Here is an 18273-nt window from a genome sequence, read left to right as displayed (position 1 = left end):
ATGCCTAGCCCTCTAGAGTGAAGTTCGCGATCTAGCCTTAAGTATCGTACTTAAGTCTCTACGTCTTAACGAGCTAACGTAGTAGTAGTACTTAGACGAACGGAAACTTTAGATTTATAATGTCGGCATTAAGAAGTCGTACCTATCGACGATAGTATAGGAAGTTGCCGTTAGTAGCTGTATCTTTTATAGCCTTACCCTACTAGTCCGAGAAGTTTTAAAATGCCCGGAAATACGAGTTATTCTTAGGCTAATAGCGGAAGATAGAGAACTCTTTACTATAGTAGAGCCGAGCGATAAGCTAATCCGTACGACAGATATAGTTACGATCTTCTTCTCTCTTATACATTTGCTAGTAACCTACTAGTTCCGGCAGGTTTAGGCTTAGATCGCCGTAAAATTTAGGGCGGCGAGGAGATGCACTAAATAGTACGTCCTTATTAACGACGACTGCGTATTAACTAGTAATCGTAGCAGGATTAAGTCTGAAATGAATCTTACTAACGCTATTCTCCTTTTAGTTATCGCGGAAGGACTTATAAGCTTGCGCCTAACGCGCAACTATATCGGGATCTTCGCCCTAGTATATCTTAAACCCGATCGCGTCGATATCGTTCGTTCCCTAGATCTAACGAGCGATATCGTTAGTATATACGAAGACCGTAACTAAAGGCTTCTTCGCTCCGGTGTAATTAATACAGCTATTAATCTTTAGCTTAAACCCGGGCACCTACGAGTATATAATAGGCGTAAAGGAGATAATCGGCTCGCTATTATCTAGGTAATCTTTGCGCGGCGGCGTAAGTGAACTAAAGAAGTCTAGCGGGCAGTCTCTAGTACCTAATAATCCGTATAAAGAAAGATCGCCGACTACAACCGCTACTTGCGCTTTATTAGTATATAGGATCTGCTTGCTATCGGCTTTACCTTAGGCCTTCTTGCGAGTGTTACGCTTTCTAGCCTTACGTAGCTAAGCTAAAGACCCCTATATAGCCTTGCCTAGCTAAGCTAAAGACGCCTAAGGTGAAGGTGCACTCGCCGTTGCCTCTAGTCCTATTATAGGGTCTAGAGCATCGACCTTCTATACATTGGCCGACAGTGCCGGGAGCGGTACAAATTTAGCTGCAAACTTAGAGGTATCGGGTCGTACGGCCTTCTAGTATCTACCGTAGATATATCCGAGATATAGCGGATATAACCTATCGCTATAGGACTCTACGCCCTACTTGTCTACCGGCAAGTTCTTAACGATGCGATAGTTTTCCTCGAGCGGCGTAATCTAGGTGCTCTTTACCTTAACCTCCTCTTTCTCATTCTCTTCTGTTTCCGAATTAGTCTCTAACTAATCGTTATTAGACTTCTCGCCGGGACGGAGGTGCGGCGTATTACCCTATCCCGCGTTGCTTATATTAACATTAGTAGCGCCGAACGCTATAATAGCTAATCCTACGACAGCGGGAGAGCTTAGGTCCATTTCTAAAGCTATTTTATATTTGTATATAGGCGAAGTATATACGCGGTACCTTAAGCCGGGTAGAAAGGGAAGAGGGGGTATACAAAAAGCGAAAAAAAAGCGGTAGAAGTCGCGAAAAGTCGCGAAAAGTCGCGGAAACTTAGGGGCTATAAAGAGGTTAGTAAATAAAGCGCCTCCTATCGCTCGCTAGACGACAACGTACCTAGTTCGCAGCTAAAAGAGGTATACGCAGAGGTCGTACTCTACTAGCTAAAGAGAGATTAAGCGCGCGTAGCAAATTTTCAAAACATACTAAACGTATACCGGGACTTCCCGCTCGGTAATGCTACAACTTATAGACGCAAACGGCTATAAGTTACGGCCGAACAGTCTACGTCCGTAGGAAGCTCGATGCCTTAATTAACAAACTCGCGAACAGGACTGCCGAGAAAAGGCTACTAGCGCCTATCGCGGGCCGAATAGTTGTTATATAGTAGAGCGAATAGTGTAGCAGTATCCTTTATTGTTATTTTGCCTAAGACGGTAGTTACGACACTTCTACAGCGCGGTTATTAGTAGTCTTCGATTACGATTCACTTACTAGCTACTCGCACTCTAGATATAATCTCGCTAGATCAATTCGGTTATCGATATACATTTCGCAGCTATAGTAAATCTGTCCTGCCTGCTATACTATCCGTCTAATAGCCTTCGAAGTGCGATATAGATCAACCGCAAAGAGCCTATAGCTAGCGTTAGTAAGATATTCAAAAACGATATTGTTTGCCTAGATATACTTCCTAGCTAATATAGAACTACTATTATTATCTCCGGCCTTCCCTAGGCTAGACTTGTCTATTCTGTATACGTTCTTTACCTTATCCCGACTTCTCCTTCGATATCTCTTTCCTTTTTAGATATACAAATCTGCCTACTCCTCTAACTTTGCTGCTTATACAAATAAAGATCCCGTATATCTCTTATATCTCGCGCTACTACGACTAACGTCCGATTGTTAGAGTTCTTACCGGTCTATACGAGAAGGTCTTTAAACTCGATTAGTATATAGAGTCGGCTCTACGGAACGTTTGTAGATTACTAGGAGTCCTTAGTAAAGATGCTATACGACTCTCCGGTAGACTGTGAATTATAGTATTAGTATAGATTACTATTACGTCCTCGACTAACAACGGTAGTATGCGTTAAGCCTCGGATAGGACGCTAAGCATATATATATACTAGTAAGGAGGAAGGTAAAGTCGGAAATATATACTAGCTATAGCTAAGCGCGCCCGGATAAGTTAGCTAGCGATGTTAGCCGCCTAACCGCCCTTTCTTCCTTGTATGTATACAGACACTATAGACGATACGCCTAAGGCTGCTATCGAGCCGTATAACTTGCTACGAGATCACCGGTCGGAGAATACTATAAATTTTGCCGCGACTCGTAGTACTGCGGATATCGGAAATCTTACGGCATTTTGTACGCAGACAACGAAATTATACTAAGGAAGCTAAATATTACTTAAGTATATAGCGATAAGTAATAGTAAAGTGTAGCGTAATAGAAATTTGTTAAGGGTACCGTTAACCGCTCGAGATAGCTGCGTACAGTATTAGTTTAGGATGTCGAGCATCTATAAAGAGCTATAGAACGATAGCCGAAAGAGCTTAAGGATGTTGAAAATCGCTTAGAATTCTTAGAAGAGGAGGATGCTAAGGATCTCTCGAGTTAGCTATAGACGGAGCCGGCGTTATACTCGAGCATAAGGATAGCGAATATCTCTTATAGCGGCTTTTAGCCTAGAGGGATTCGTAAGACACCTATTGTCGAATCTTATAAGTAGCAACAGCGGCGTACTAAAGTTAGTAATAGCGTAATGTTATTCAAACCTATGCCGATCGCTAGCAATTAAGGAAGCTGCGGGTTTATCGTAGGTAAGGATTCTTAGTAAACTAATCGGGCGGTAGGCATAAATTAGATCGGCTATATTATAAGGATACAAAAATCACTTAGACTAGGTTCGAAAGACGTCTACGATCTAAGAAGCACCCCTAAGGATGTCGTATATCGCTTAGTCTAGCTATCGGAGGTCGTAGCGGTAAAATAAGGAAGTCGATTATTACCTAAACTAGTATTCGCATAAGCGAAGGCCGTTAATTCTAGACGGAGTAATACGGCAAAACACTTATAAGGATGTCGAATATCGCTCGAGCGGTATAGCGGACGAAGGAAGACTTATAAGGATATCGAATATCGCTCGAGCGGTATAGCGGACGAAGGAATACTTATAAGGATGTCGAATATCGCTCGAGCGGTATAGCGGACGAAGGAACACTTATAAGGATGTCGAATATCGCTCGAGCGGTATAGCGGACGAAGGAACACTTATAAGGATGTCGAACATCGCTCGAGCGGTATAGCGGACGAAGGAACACTTATAAGGATATCGAATATCGCTCGAGCGGTATACCGGACGAAGAGCGTTAGCTAAGAAGAAAGAATATAGGGTTGTCTAATACAATAGAAAGAAGGAAAGACTATACGCCTAGCTAGACAGGGATTCTACTTATACGATTAGCATACTCTATTAATTAAAGGAGACTTTATAATACGTAAGCGCCTAAGAGTAGGAGGTCTGTGTTCTTTTATTATCTAGACCTGTTATACTTGTTGCTAACATTAGCTACTATTATAAGCTACTAGCCGATAGTCGCGCGGAAACATACTTCTAATAGAATCGAAGAAAAGATAATACGCGCAACTACGCGACGCAAATGGTACGCTATACCGATTAAAGGAGACTTTATACTACGCGAGTACATTAGAGCTAAGTATACTTTACATTAAAGTATATCAAACGACTAATACGACACTATTAGTGAACGTAACTTTCTCGTAGTCTAAAGGGCAGTTGCTAGATTTGCTACTTTGTCGAGCGATAGAGGAAGGTACCTTCCTAAGAAGAGGCTTAGCAGAATTCGACTTTATATAGTATTAGGCTAGGCCTAAACGTCCTTTCTCCTTATATCCGATACGCTTTTATAAGTGTATTATTAATTTCAATTCCTATAAGAGGCGTTACGCCTCTATTTACTTACTCTTTTCTCTGCCGCTTACGCGGTTTTACTATTCCCGGCTTAAGGCGCTACGTACGCGCCTCGCCTATATCTAAATTAGACAATGTTATCTTCGTATAGATATGTAGACGCTTCTAGGCGGACTCGTAGTCCTACTAGCCGGACAGCTAGGCGAGGAGATAGTAGAGTTGAGTCCTTATCTCGATATAAAGGCTCTAGGCTATCGCGTCGTACGGACGCGAGCTTAAGAACGTCTAGGAGGTCTCGTTCGCTATACGACTCTCGATTAGACCGTCGATAGAGGCGAGGGTCTCTAGTAGCGGTACGTAGAAATAACCGTTCTCGAGAGAGACGGTTAGGTAAGTATACTAGTAGTCGTATAAGATTACTAAGACGGTTGCCGGACTCTATTTATTATAGTGCCCGACGAGATAATCGCGGCCGTAGACGAGGTCGTTCTCTAAGTCCTACTAATAAGAATTACAGGTTCGATCGATACGTGCCTTCTAACGATAGTAGATACTATCGAAGCGGATACGACAAGTACGTTCCTTTACGTACTAGTAGCGATAGACATCGTAACGATTCTAGAGACAGATCGTACCGGCGGAGATCTCTAAGCACTAGACGCGATATAGGGCGAGCTTAGCGGCGTAAACGCTCTCTAGTTCGTAGGCGAGGCTCGTAGAAGACGTTAGGTCCGGGTCGAAACGGATCTCTAGATACTAGCCCTAGACCTAATCGGCCTATACGTTAGGAACGCGCTAAGATTATATAGGGATAGGATACTACTACGGAGAAAGGTAGAGTATAGCGAGAATAGAAGATCCGTAAAGGAGAGGTTAATACAGTGTCGAAGGGACCTGCTACTCTACTAGTCTCTAAGTTTGCTAATACGAAAGCTTTACTAACGCTAAAAGCAGCTAGCGTAACGGTTGTACAGCTCCCGCCCGTTACTACTACGCAGGCACCGGTAGCACTACTAGCGGCATTACCGGCAGTCAACGAGATAGAGACAAGTGCCGACGTCTTCTATATAGACGATAGAGACTCGCTTATATAAGAAGATATCGCAGTATCGAATCCTAATAATAAGTTGTTTATAACGGGTAATAACGAGGAGGCTAAGTTAAGTACTCTATCAACTATATAGAAGAGCGTACTAGTCGTAGGATTATCGCAGAAGGATACTATAGTCCTAGACTATAAACTAGAGGATCTAGCTCTTACTAGGAAAAGGTAGAACAAGTACAACTTAGACTTCGCCTACTAGAATATACGCTAGATCTCCTTCGAGCAAGGACTGAATCCTAACTCGAAGTAGGATAAGGACGGACTATTGCTACCGATTACGAGACCGCTCGCTCGCATTATCGCGACTTACCTTAAGTAGAACAAAAAGGACAACGGACTCCGGAACTAGGGCGATCTATCGTTTCCTAAGAACACGGTCTTTCTAATAGACTATCTATAGAACGACTATCGTCTTAGCGGGCTGAGTTTGCGTACCTAGAGTAAATAGTATCCGCTAATAGGTAACTACAACAGTAGCGACTACTAGCTAGATAATATAACGATTTCGGACTTTATCTTACTCGATAGTTACAACTTCGTACTAGGAATCGTCTACTTCTCGCCCGTTGAGTTGCTCCGCTAGCTTCTAGACGATAAGATAGAAGTCCGTTAAAATCAATTATAGGACACGCTCGCGCTTATCGACCGAGAAGGCTAGGATAAGTAGCAGAATTACGCCGTATATATCCTAGATGTGCCCGCAAATAGCAAGGCTATAGCAGGTGCTATATTAAGTAATAGCTATTAGAGCTCCTTTAATATCGACTTTGTAAATAAAGTTATTATCTTAGCTAATTCGCTTAGAGGTATAAAGCGTAGCGGAAAGTTAGAACAAGCTATTCGGATTATACTCGAGCTTGCTTCGAAGAAGCTAGACTTTCTATTTAAGGATGCTTATACCTAGCCTTCTCGAAAGGTGCTATACACTCTATAGCCGAATAACTACGAGTACGGCTTCGCTACGATCGACAATGTACGATACTTTATACGCGAGGAGCCGATTATAGTAAAGATAGGGCAGTAGGTAAGGCAGTACTTCGTCGAGCTACGTATACGCTTAATATAAGAAGGTGGAAGACAGTAGCCTACGCTATAGCACATCTTTAAAAGCACATTAAGTTAGTAGCCTTCGTCTAAGGGCAACTCGGCTAGTAAAGGTGCTTTATTCGCGAAGAAGCCTGTCGGTAAGAGTGCTCTATCTACTAAGAAGGATCTACTAAGTAAGTGCGATGCTATTAAGGCGTTGTCCTAGCCTCTACTTAATAGCAAGCCGAAAGAATATACTCCCCGGCAGAACGCTAAGTTCTATGCCTCGGTAGATTTACCTACGGCTAACTTTTAGAGGGCAATTAAGAGGATTTATAAGACTAGGAAGGTATTATCGACAAAGTCTATCTCGGATTAGACTTTGATAGTGCTTCGCTAGATCCTTAACACCTACTTTTCGGGCGATACGACCCGATTAGATGCCTCTAAGACAATTAGTGTCGTAGTTAATAATATAGCCCTAGATAAGATAATCCAACTTACGGCTAGAGGAGTTGTTAGTCTAGTACCTATATTCTAGTTAGTCGACGACTTAGTTTCAGCTTTAGTCCGAATGTACGTACTAGACCGAGTAAGAGGAAAGCTCGCCGTTAGAGTTCTAACTAAAGTCGCTTATTAGACAATGTCTAAAGATGCCGTTAAGCAGATTATAGAATACGGCTTTAGATTTCCGTTCGTACTAACGGAAGACACAACTGAAGCCGCTTTAGTCCTAAACGAGGCTAATATACACTAGGAGTTCTTTATAGCTCGTCGAGAGTTATATAAGATCGTAGTCTTCGACTTATAGCACTTCGATCGTTCTAAAGCAGAATAAAAAGCATTCTATCGTCGGCGGGTCGAAACGATTTTAACTACTCTGTTCGAGAAGTTATACGGGTCGGCCTTCTACTCGCTATCTTAGATAAGTATAGTCGGTCGTTAGAAGTGTATATAGGCCGACACTGCTTTTTAAAAGAATTATAACGACTATACTATTTACGGAGTACAAAATCTCGTAGAGTACGTCTATCTCGATATAGTAAGGACTTCCTAATTACGACTAGACGCCGCGGCGTATCGAGCCGTATACGCTCGTCGCGTAGAGAAGATACTCGTATAAGGCAATACGAGCGGCTACAGTTAGCTAGATTACGACGAGACGCTTATAGCGCTTTATAAGACTAGGGACATTAACTACTCTCCCGACTCCTCTTTAGAATCCGGCAACGGGAGCGACAACGCAAATAAAGACGTAAAGATAGACGATAGATCGTAGAATAGCGAGGGTAAGGACGATAGTACCCCTAAGTAGGAACGTATCTTCGCAGATATTTAGCTATATAACGGAGAAGTCCTACTCTTAGAGCTAAGGCGAATTGTATGCGATATCTTGCTTCGCGACTTATAGGGCGAAGCGACGCTCGAAGCCGATATTATCGCTAGAGTTATCGAAGAGATCCGACATTCCGTAGACATCGAAGACGAGAACTCCTTAAGAGATCGAATTAGTACGGTACTATTAAAGAGTGTTTAGACCTTTCTAAGGCATATAGATAGTTAAAATACTTTCTATAGCCTCTATCCTAGCGTCGGCAGACAAGTAGGTATATCTACTCTCTAGCACTTACTATCCGACCCGAGAGAAGCGCTAGATCTTTAAAACGCTATCGACTATACGCTACGACTAATTATCTCCTAAGTACGGAAAAGTATAGCACTTAGAAAGATTAAAGATTTCGAAGATCTAGAAGGCCGTACGTTCGATTAAGTTCGCGCGTTTTATAGGAACTTTAGTACGACTAGTAGACTCCCTAAGAAAGTTACATCCTAGGTAGAGCTACGTAACAATATAGACCAAGTCTCGTAGATTCCGTATATATATTTAGGCAGTTCTAGAAAACAGTTCCTAGACCCCGAGGACGAAGGACAATCCGGACGTAGCGGCAATCTAGTACGTAGTTTACTATCCTAACTCGCGGACTCCGTCGAATAGTATAACCGCCCTATCGAGATTATGCTACTTTAGTCCGGACTAGACGGAGGTTCAACTAACAACGATATATAGCAGTATCTTTGTAGCACTTATCCGATGCTTAAATTCCGTCTTACTATCGTCTATAGCACTTCCCGCGTCTAGAATTCCAACCTCTTTTAGATAGATAGAGAGGAAGTATAGGCATCCTTCGATATTAATAAATTAGCTAGGCTATATACTAATGCTTTAACCGACAATAGTACAGATCCTAACTAGCCGGAGAACTATTTCCTCCTTGCCGTAATAGTCTACGATTACGTGCGATAGGATTACTATAGGTTAGTAGGCGACAAAGTTGCTATACTTTTAATAGGACGTATACGAAAGACATTCCCGCTAAACACTAGCGAGCAAGAATACGAGATCTATTACTAGAAGCAAATAGAGGGCAATATTGCTATTAAGACAATACCGTTAGATAGAATTTAGTCTTAAGGGATATTAAAGCTATTAGCTCTTCGCTATAACGCGCACTTAGAAGCGGAAGTTATAGCCTTCGACGGATACGAATTATTTAACGGATTCCTATACCTAGCGTATCGACGTCGATTTAATACCGAAGGAGACCTAAAGACATATAAGAGGTTGGCTTATAAGAAGTACGAAAACTGCCCTATAACATTTACGAGGCAAAAAGATCTAAAGAGCTATATAGCAATAAGTTGTAAAGGAATTAAAAGGGAAGCCGATTTTAACCTAAGATCTTTTAAGTGCGAGAACTGCCCTAAGGTATTTACGGTAAAACGAAGCCTAGCGATCTATATAGCAACAAGTTGCAAAGGAATTAAAAGGGAAGCCGATTTTAAGCTAAGATCTTTTAAGTGCGAAAACTGCCCTAAGGCATTTACGGCAAAAGGAGGCCTAACGAGGCATATAACAACAAGTTGTAAAGGAATTAAAAGGGAAGCCGATTTTAAGCTAAGATCTTTCAAGTACGAAAACTGCCCTAAGGCATTTACGGCAAAAGGAGGCCTAACGAGGCATATAATAACAAGTTGTAAGGGAGCAAAGAGGGAAGCCGATATTAGCCTAGAGACTTAGAAGTGCAGATATTACGCTCGAGGATGTATATAGAGTTAGTATATAAAAAGACACGAAGAATTATACAAAGCAAAGAGGTAATATCTCGTAATAATAATTATCAACAACAACTAGCTACAGTCGAGCAGACACACAAGCCACGCAACATCGCGAAGAAAAGTGCCTCCCCTCCTCACCCCTAGCTCGACAGCTCCTCCCGCAGCCACGAGCGCGCACGCCGCAGCTATAGAGACACTCTCTCCCATCGCCGCCGGTCTACCCACCGCTCGAGTTCGAGTCCGCACCCACGTCCAACGCCGCATCCTGCTTACCCTCGCTCCTGCTGCCCGACCTGTGCACCGTCTGCGCTCGCCGCATCAGTGGGCCTATATAGTCTGCCTCCAAAGCAGGCCCTTCTCGCAGGCTTTTTATAGAAATCCAGGGTCCAGCATACTACCTTCCATCTTCTAACCTGCCTTCCATCTTTCAACCTACCAGACCTTCCTTTCTATACCACACGTGTATATTAGCGTCGATCGGAAGCCGGCAGGACAAAAGCCTTCGTAAAGGGCCTGCAGCCGGAAGTACTAAATGTACTATCCGTGCACTACGCCTTTATAGGACTAAGATTGGTTTTTTGATCACATATTAACAACTATAACTCGGGTATATAAACACCTATAGAGCGGCCCCTCCGCTATATAGCGATCGATATATATCGTAAATAATATATAGACAAATTACGTAACTACAAAAGATGAAATTAGACAAAAGAATTAACATCTAAACGTTACGGTACTCGTAACTAAATAGATACAGTAACGATAGCTATATAGACTACCTATCACATTCTAAATAAGTAGTATCCCTCTTCTTTACACTACGAAATACCTCTAAGTATTCGTATGTTATAGAAGAGTCGCGTTATAGTATAGTACGCCGTCTTCGCAAAGCCCGCTTTTTAAGCCTATTTTTTACTAAATAATATGCCAAATTTGCGACGGAGTAGGTATAAAGATTCTAAGCCGGCAGATCGTCTCGATAGGTACTTAAGATAAAGTCTTCTAAGTACCTAGTAGTTGTATAGACGTCTTCCTATTATAGTAATAGGGTTGCTATCGCTAGTCGAAATTCGCAAACTAGCGGTATGTAGGTATCCGTCGAGCTTCCGACGGCAAACAAACAACGGCGGTATTAGTAGAAAGGTATTTTGGATCGTTTTCGTACCTGTAGGCATGTCGTAGAGTCCCTTCTTTATAGTGTTATATGTCTATCTCTTCTCGCAGCTATTCGAGTCGCATAGTAGTAGCTATTTACTACTAGCAACGCCTAGCACATACGTGAAAGCGTAGACCTTCTCGAATGACTTAGCTGCGTGTCGTAAACGCGCATGTGCTTAGTCCGTATGTCGCGTTTGCTGAATGCGCGTATTAAAAGCCCGCCTACTTTAACTAGAAGCTTCTAACACCGCTAATACTACGCAATCGTCCATTACGCGCAATAAGACCCCTATAACACTATTAGCTTGTCGCACTCGAGACATATATCTCTATTCTATTAGGGTTCGTATCCGCCGCCGCCGCCGCCGCTACTAACCCGATCTATATCTAACACTACATCTAACAAATCTAACACACCGCACTCGATACCGCACTCGACACCGCTTACTATAGGCAAGAAGTCTAAGGACAAAGCTAAGCGCGATGCGAAGGGTACCTCTTAGTACGACGTCGGCCGCCTAACTAAGGGTAGCAAGCAGAAGAAGAAGCATTACTCTTTCAAGGCTCGACTTCTAACCCGCAAGCTAATCGACCGTATATAGCTAGAATAGTCTAGTAATATAGAGCGCCTAGTATTGCCGCTAGATAAGGCACCCTTCTAGGACTAGATTAATCACTTCCGAGAGCGTATCGACAAGATTCTAATAATAGCACTCGAGGAACTTCAAATGTTAGTATTCGATGCTAGATACTACGACTAGGCTATAAGCCTTTAGCACGAGATCGTTAATAGGGGATTGAAGTATATATTAAACATCTTCTATCCTAGGAAGCAGTACGAAGCCCGGGATATCTAGATCGATGTGTTATAGAGTGTTATCTTTGTATATAAAGATGTAGTCCTTATCGAGCGTACTAGAGGCAGCAAGAGTCTTATATATTAAGCCTTTACGTTGTTAACTAGCTAGATTACTATTCAAATCATCCTACTTAATCGTATCGGTAAGGAATAGAAGGCAGATATCGAGTTTGCTATCAACCTGCTAGCGAAGAGCTTTAAAGTAGATACTAATGCCGCTTAACTAAGCGCTGCTAATGCCGCTCAACTAAGCGCTGCTAATGCCGCTTAACTAAGGAAGCAGAAGAAGACCTTAGTCCGTTACTATATAATCTCCGCCGAGACAAAGGCACTCGACCTACAGATATACTAGGACCTTGTTAACGGCTAGTATTACTATATCTTCTATAGCCCCGAGCAGGCTGCGTCTCTAGAGCTACGCGAGGTCTTCTTGCATCTTGCGTCTCGTATTAGGTTATATATTATCGATAAGGCGCATCTTATATACAAGTAGAAGAACTTCCGCGAAGCGTTCTCTTAGCTATACGAGCTACGCTTGCTATTGCCTGCCGATGTACTACTACTCTGTGCTTCGGCTATAGTCTCTATAGCTACGCTCGAATACCTGTTCGAGCGAACTAGTCTCCGCGAGGTAGGCGACGAGCTATTTAAGACTATAGTTACCCGTAGCAGTATCGATCGTATAGATATCTCCTATGTCTTTAAGTTTATTCTAAAGGAGGTTCTACAGGCAGACTTCCGCATGCTATAGTACCTCTTCCGTAACGCCGTCGATAAGGAGACTAGCTATGCGACTCTAGAGAAGATCTAGAAGTTTCTAGTATTTATCGATAGATATAGCACTGTCGACAAGTATATAGAAACCTTCCGTCGCTAGCTAGTTACCTTTACAGATAGAATCGAAGATCCGACTAAGAAGTATATATAGACTAGAGCTAATAGTAGTTATAACGTGCGCTAGGTCATCGCCTTCTATATAGCTCGTATATCGACTAACGATAAGAACCTACGGTATAAGGAGTTTAAGAAGACGGTAGACTATAAGACCCGCGGTATAGTCGGTACTCTAGCAACTGCAATCGGTACTAACGTCTCCGATATTCGCTACGTCGCATTATACGGTCTACCTATTACAAAGGACATTAACGATAATATCCAGAAAGCTAGGCGTACTAGCCGTGTATAAGAGGGCTCTAATGCTATCGTCGCTTAGTTCCTGCCCTAGTAGATTAACGACAAAGCTAGTCTTGTACTAGAGAATTCGAGTTATAAGTCTATCTTGTCGCGTTAGCGTATCGGTGCCGCAGCAGGTAGCGATATATACTCTGCTCCGCTATAGTTAGTCGTATATACCCTATTTCGCCCGAGCGGCTTACGTAATCAAGAGCTTCCTAGAGAGGGCTTTGCTAGAGAGGGCTTTACTATTAACGACGACGACGCTCCTGCTCCTACCGAGCGTCAAGGCACTATAAGTGCAAAGGCTGCCGGTAAGTAGCCTGTCCGTAGGAAGGAGAAGGATTAGACTATAGCCTAGATAGATATACGTAATAAGTTGCTAGATATCTAGCGCCTCTTAGTTAATAGCTAGTATATAAATCTACCGCGATGCCCTCGCGAGATTCTTAACGAGCTATACGAAGAGGATAAGAAGATGTATCTATCTAATCTAGTTAATAAGGATAAGTGCGACAACCTCGTCTGTAACCTAGCACTCTCTAGCCTTATTAAGTAGACTAACCGAGAGCCCTTCGAGATGCTAAAGCTACTAAAGCTACCGCGGGCTAATATAAAGTAGTCATTTGCATTGCCTATCTTAAAGAAATGGTTCGTATAGTAGGCTAATCGTTAGTTATAGTAGTAGGTAGGGGATACCGATAACCTATTCTTCGAAGCGACATCCTCTACGATTATCGATAACTAGTATGTATAGGAGCTTTGCGATGTTATACGGCACGAGGCTTTAGATAGCGATAATAATAGTAAGGTCTCGCCCCTTACGCGCTAGGATGTCTTCGATATAGCGCTAAGATTCGAGAAGTGGTATAATGCTTCTTCCGGTGCAAAGGAGCGTAAGGCGTAGATTAAGATGAACAATCTACTTAATAAGCTTCTACGTATATCGTCTAAGGTTTAGGATGCGTACGAGAAGCGTAAGGACGAGCTAGCGTAGAAGCGTACGAATAAGGACAAAGTACTACTAACGCCGGCAGCGATCTAGACTCGCCCCCTACTAGTATAGCTAACTACGCAAGACCGCTACGCTAATATAATCGCAAATAGTATTACTTCTACTAAGGCGTTTACACGACTTCGTATAAGTGCGGCCGTTAATAATGCTACCCGCGCTATAGCTTAGTAGGACAACCTAGACGACCTAGATTACGACAAAGAGGGGGATCGTAGCAGATCGAGCGAGCGCGGTAGTCGAGGCGGTCGTAGTCGTAGTCGTAGTCGTAGTCGTAGTCGTAGTAGTCGCGCTCGTAGTCGTAGAGGCCGTGCTAGTGCGGCTGCTAGGACTAAACGTACTGCTAGCTCTGCTATAGAGTCTTTAACTACTCCGGCTACGAAGGGACCTCGTTAAGAGCCTTTAGCTACCCCTAGTCGCCGCAAGCCTACTCCTACTAATGAATACGGTACACTAATCGACACTACAACCGCCTAGAGTCTCTTCGCTACTACCTATAAGACTATTCGCCGTAGTAGTAGAAGCACTACCGCTACTCGTAAGGTGCGCGAGAATGAAGCGGCGGCTACTACGGGCCTAAAAGGTACTCTAAGAGATAATAAGAGTAATAATAAGAGTAACGATAAGGTAGTAGAGAGCCTAACTCGCATGCGCGGCCTACGCGAGTAGGGAGGGGAGAGAAAGACTATATATATCTATTAGCGCTAGAATAGGCTTACTAGTAATGTTAGTATTTGCGTTAGTGTTAAGTAGTACGTCGATAGCTAACCTGTATGCTAGCTCCTTACTACTCTTCTATTATATTAGCGTAAGCCTGCTAAGGTAGGACGACATAACCTAAGTACTCTCCCTACTTATCGAAAACCTTACCCTTCTCCCTAACCGTAGCGCCGACCGCAAGATCTCGATCGCTATAGTAAAGTCTGCTAATCGGCTTGCCTTCGTACTCGAGAACATTTCCTTAGCTATTAATATAGAGGCGGGTAAGGACGCGAAGCTCGTTACTAGTACGAGGACATAGTTCTTTATATTTACAAGCTAGGTCGTCGTCTCTATAGACTATCTCCGCCTCGTCCGCGACGTCTACCTCGTCCGCGACGTCTACCTCGTCCGCGACGTCCACCTCGTCCGCGACGTCTACCTCGTCCGCGACGGCGTACAGAATGCTTTAGCGCTAAGCATAAATCAAGGTAGGCCGTCCTACTAAAGCCGGACCTCCCTACGAGCTAGCTACCGAGAAGCTGTTTCTAGAGTAGTTATAGTAGCGCTAGAGTACTAGTAATGTTAGTATTAAGTGGTTTGGAAGGGTAGTCTTAGTCGTCTATAGTAGCGCTAGAGTACTAGTAATGTTAGTATTAAGTGGTTTAGAAGGGTGGTCTTAGTCGTCTATAGTAGCGCTAGAGTACTAGTAACGCTAGTATTGCGAAGAAGTAGGAAGCGTAACGTCGAGGAAGTAGGAAGCGTAAATGCGAGGAAGTAGGAAGCGTAAATGCGAGGAAGCGACAAGGATATCGAGTCCCGCTAAGACCCGGATTTAGTATAGCGGAGCGGCTAATTAGTAGGATTAAACGTTACAGCTACTTCCTTCCGCGTATTAATAACACCGACTTTACGACTTTTACGACTTTTACGACAGTATATTACTAATATAGCGAGATACGTCGATTGAGCGCATTTCTAGCAAAGCGCGCTAGCAAAAGTGTCTAACACGATAACGACGGCCGCCTTAGGCACGAAGAACCGCCTCTAAAACAGCCTCTAAAACCACTAACACTACTAACACTACTAACACTACTAACACTATACTTATTGCACCGCGTGCTATTATAGGCACTACAATATATATAGCAAGGATAGGTACGTAGAGCAATAACACGCAAGGACTATGTCTAGTCGTCGGTTAATGCCCTCTATGCTCAGATTCTCCCTAAGATACGATCTACTAGAAGACCTTAGTTGCTATAAAAGACAGAGAAGAAAGAACAGTTACGTCTAGGGATCTAATAAACTAGCGGTCTAAGAGCCTGCTAAGAGCATACTACAAGAACACACTAGAAGCACACATTGCCTATAAACTATAAAGGTTCTCAACGCAGTCTATTACTAACTATAGCACCGAGGTGTGTAGAACGGGTACTTATTAAGCGAAAGCAATACTAGCGAACTCGTACCGAGGATTAGTACGAGTTACTAGGTGCCAACCTGCACTACCTAGAGAATACAAGGTTGAACCGCGCCCGAGGAGTTATAAAAACAGCAGTTTGTTTGCCCTATAAAGACGTCTTGCTTAAGGACGCCTGTTCGTACCGCGGAACTATAGCATAGGGATCCTAGAGACTATATCCGACATCGTACGCTCCTAACACTAAAGGTAGAAGATCAAGACGATTATAGCTGTTAGGAGGTCTAGATTCGAACTGAATCGGGATCTAAGAGACTAACCTATACATTACGCTAAGCTTAACTAGATACGTGCTCGGGGAGCTATTATCCTATAAAGAGCCGAACGTAGGAAGCCTATAGCAATAGACAAGAAGACTACCTACTACGAACAGTAATACTACGAACCTATCTGCTTATTAGGGTGTGCGTTAGCTTACCTTACTAAAGAGTTTTCACCTCGGCGCCTATTAGAGCCCACTCCTTAGGACAGTCGCGTTCGCAACGTCTCGCGTCGGCGAAGCCTATTAGAGACCTCTACAGTTACACCTAATCTGCGATTAATTCCTAAACCCACTCGCTAGGAGAGTCGCGTCCGTAACGTCTTGCGTCGGCAAAGCCTATCGGAGACTAAAGGAAGGACTAAACAAACTATACCTGTCGAGGGACCTTAACTATTCGACAAGCGGCTCTATCGGTAGCAAGCCGTAGAACTAGCGAGGAAGTAGTATTAATCGCTATAGAGCCACCTACATACGACAAAGAGGTATCGACGCTATTACTATTAGAAGCCGACAGCTAGTGTGTTGCTAGGGGTAGAGGTATGTATATAATAAAGAAGAAGAAGAACTTGTTAGAAAGCGGAGGTCTATATACGCCGCGCAGGTGAGGTTCGCCTTTACTAATAGTATTGCGCCATTTATACGATAATAGCAAAGTAGCAATAACGGCTATGCATAACCGCACCTATTGTTAACCGCACCTATTGCTAAGGCTATAGCCGCCGACTGCTGCTAGTTGAATGCCTAAGGCTAGAATTGCCAGTAACTAGAGGTATAGGCAAGGACTTCGCATTAGGCTATAGCTGGTTTATTATACGCCAGCTCTCGCAGAAGCAGCTCTCGTAGAAGCAGCTCTCGTAGAAGCAGCTCTCGTAGAAGCAGCTCTCGTAGAAGCAGCTCAACCAAGCATCCTATATCCTAGGGCTAGTCTACTATACGCTAGCTCTCGCAGAAGCAGCTTAACTAAGCATCCTATATCCTATATAGCTATTACACGCTAGCTCTCGTAGAAGCAGCTCAACCTGCGCTAAGGATTAACGTCTAATAAAATTATATAGTAATAGGATTCGGAATAGCCTACCTACGGTCGATAATTACAACGACTATTTAGAATGTGCTCTACGCTCGGTAGCCGACGTAGCTCTTCGCTCGAGTTATAGAAATTACTAGAGGCCTCCTTTAGCATCTGATTAATAGGCGCTCTAAATTTATATAGGAACAGAGACCGCTACTCCGACTAAGACTCCGACTGCCGCTAGTTAGAGTAACGCTAGTTATTAAGCTATTATCGTACGCCTAGCTAAACCCTTCGACTTTATAAGCATCCCCGACGAGGTACGCACTCTAGTCTACCGCTACTACTTCGCCGCTAACCGCCTAGTCTACGGAGCTACTAAGCTATCAAGCTATTATCGTACGCCTAGCCAAACCCGCTACTGCTTCGCCGCTAACTGCCTAGTTAACGGAGCCATTTGTCGACGGTAAGCGCACTACGACTAAAGAGCTATTTGCTAAATCAATATATAGAGACCTCGACTTCCCTTCGGCTTCGGGCGTATTCTATAGGGCAAGGACTTCGCATTAGGCTATAGCTAGTTTATTATACGCTAGCTTAACTAGGCATCCTATATAGTAAGGGACGATAACTAGACGATAGATATAGCAGGTTAGATTGCTACGTACCTAGATACCGAAAAGCTATTTTTATAATAGTGCTCTGTTCTAACCTTATATACTACTAATTACATTCAAGTTATCGTCTAGCGCATCGAGATTAACGAAGCCTTTATCGTTAACGAAGCGGTCGTTAGCATCCTCGTCGGTAGCTATTAGGCTCGTACCCGGACTACGATTAAGCTCCTAGACCCGCTTACAG

At 43.2% G+C, this 18273-nt stretch overlaps 1 protein-coding gene across 1 annotated transcript; it reads left to right on the top strand.

Moving 5' to 3' along the window:
* On the top strand, window positions 1-17243 carry MYCFIDRAFT_177082 (uncharacterized protein; the record flags this gene model as incomplete). Its single annotated transcript, XM_007930963.1, has 5 exons — window positions 1-17; window positions 9851-10072; window positions 10116-10211; window positions 10243-10294; window positions 17220-17243. The coding sequence occupies 5 exons, from the start codon at window positions 1-3 to the stop codon at window positions 17241-17243; spliced, it is 411 nt and encodes a 136-aa protein (XP_007929154.1).
* Between the last annotated feature and the right edge of the window lie 1030 nt (window positions 17244-18273).

Source organism: Pseudocercospora fijiensis, assembly GCF_000340215.1.
Source record: "Pseudocercospora fijiensis CIRAD86 unplaced genomic scaffold MYCFIscaffold_7, whole genome shotgun sequence".
Taxonomy (NCBI): Eukaryota; Fungi; Ascomycota; class Dothideomycetes; order Mycosphaerellales; family Mycosphaerellaceae; genus Pseudocercospora; species Pseudocercospora fijiensis.
The sequence above is the reverse complement of the archived record's forward strand: the minus strand, read 5'-3'. Positions and strand labels throughout refer to the sequence as shown.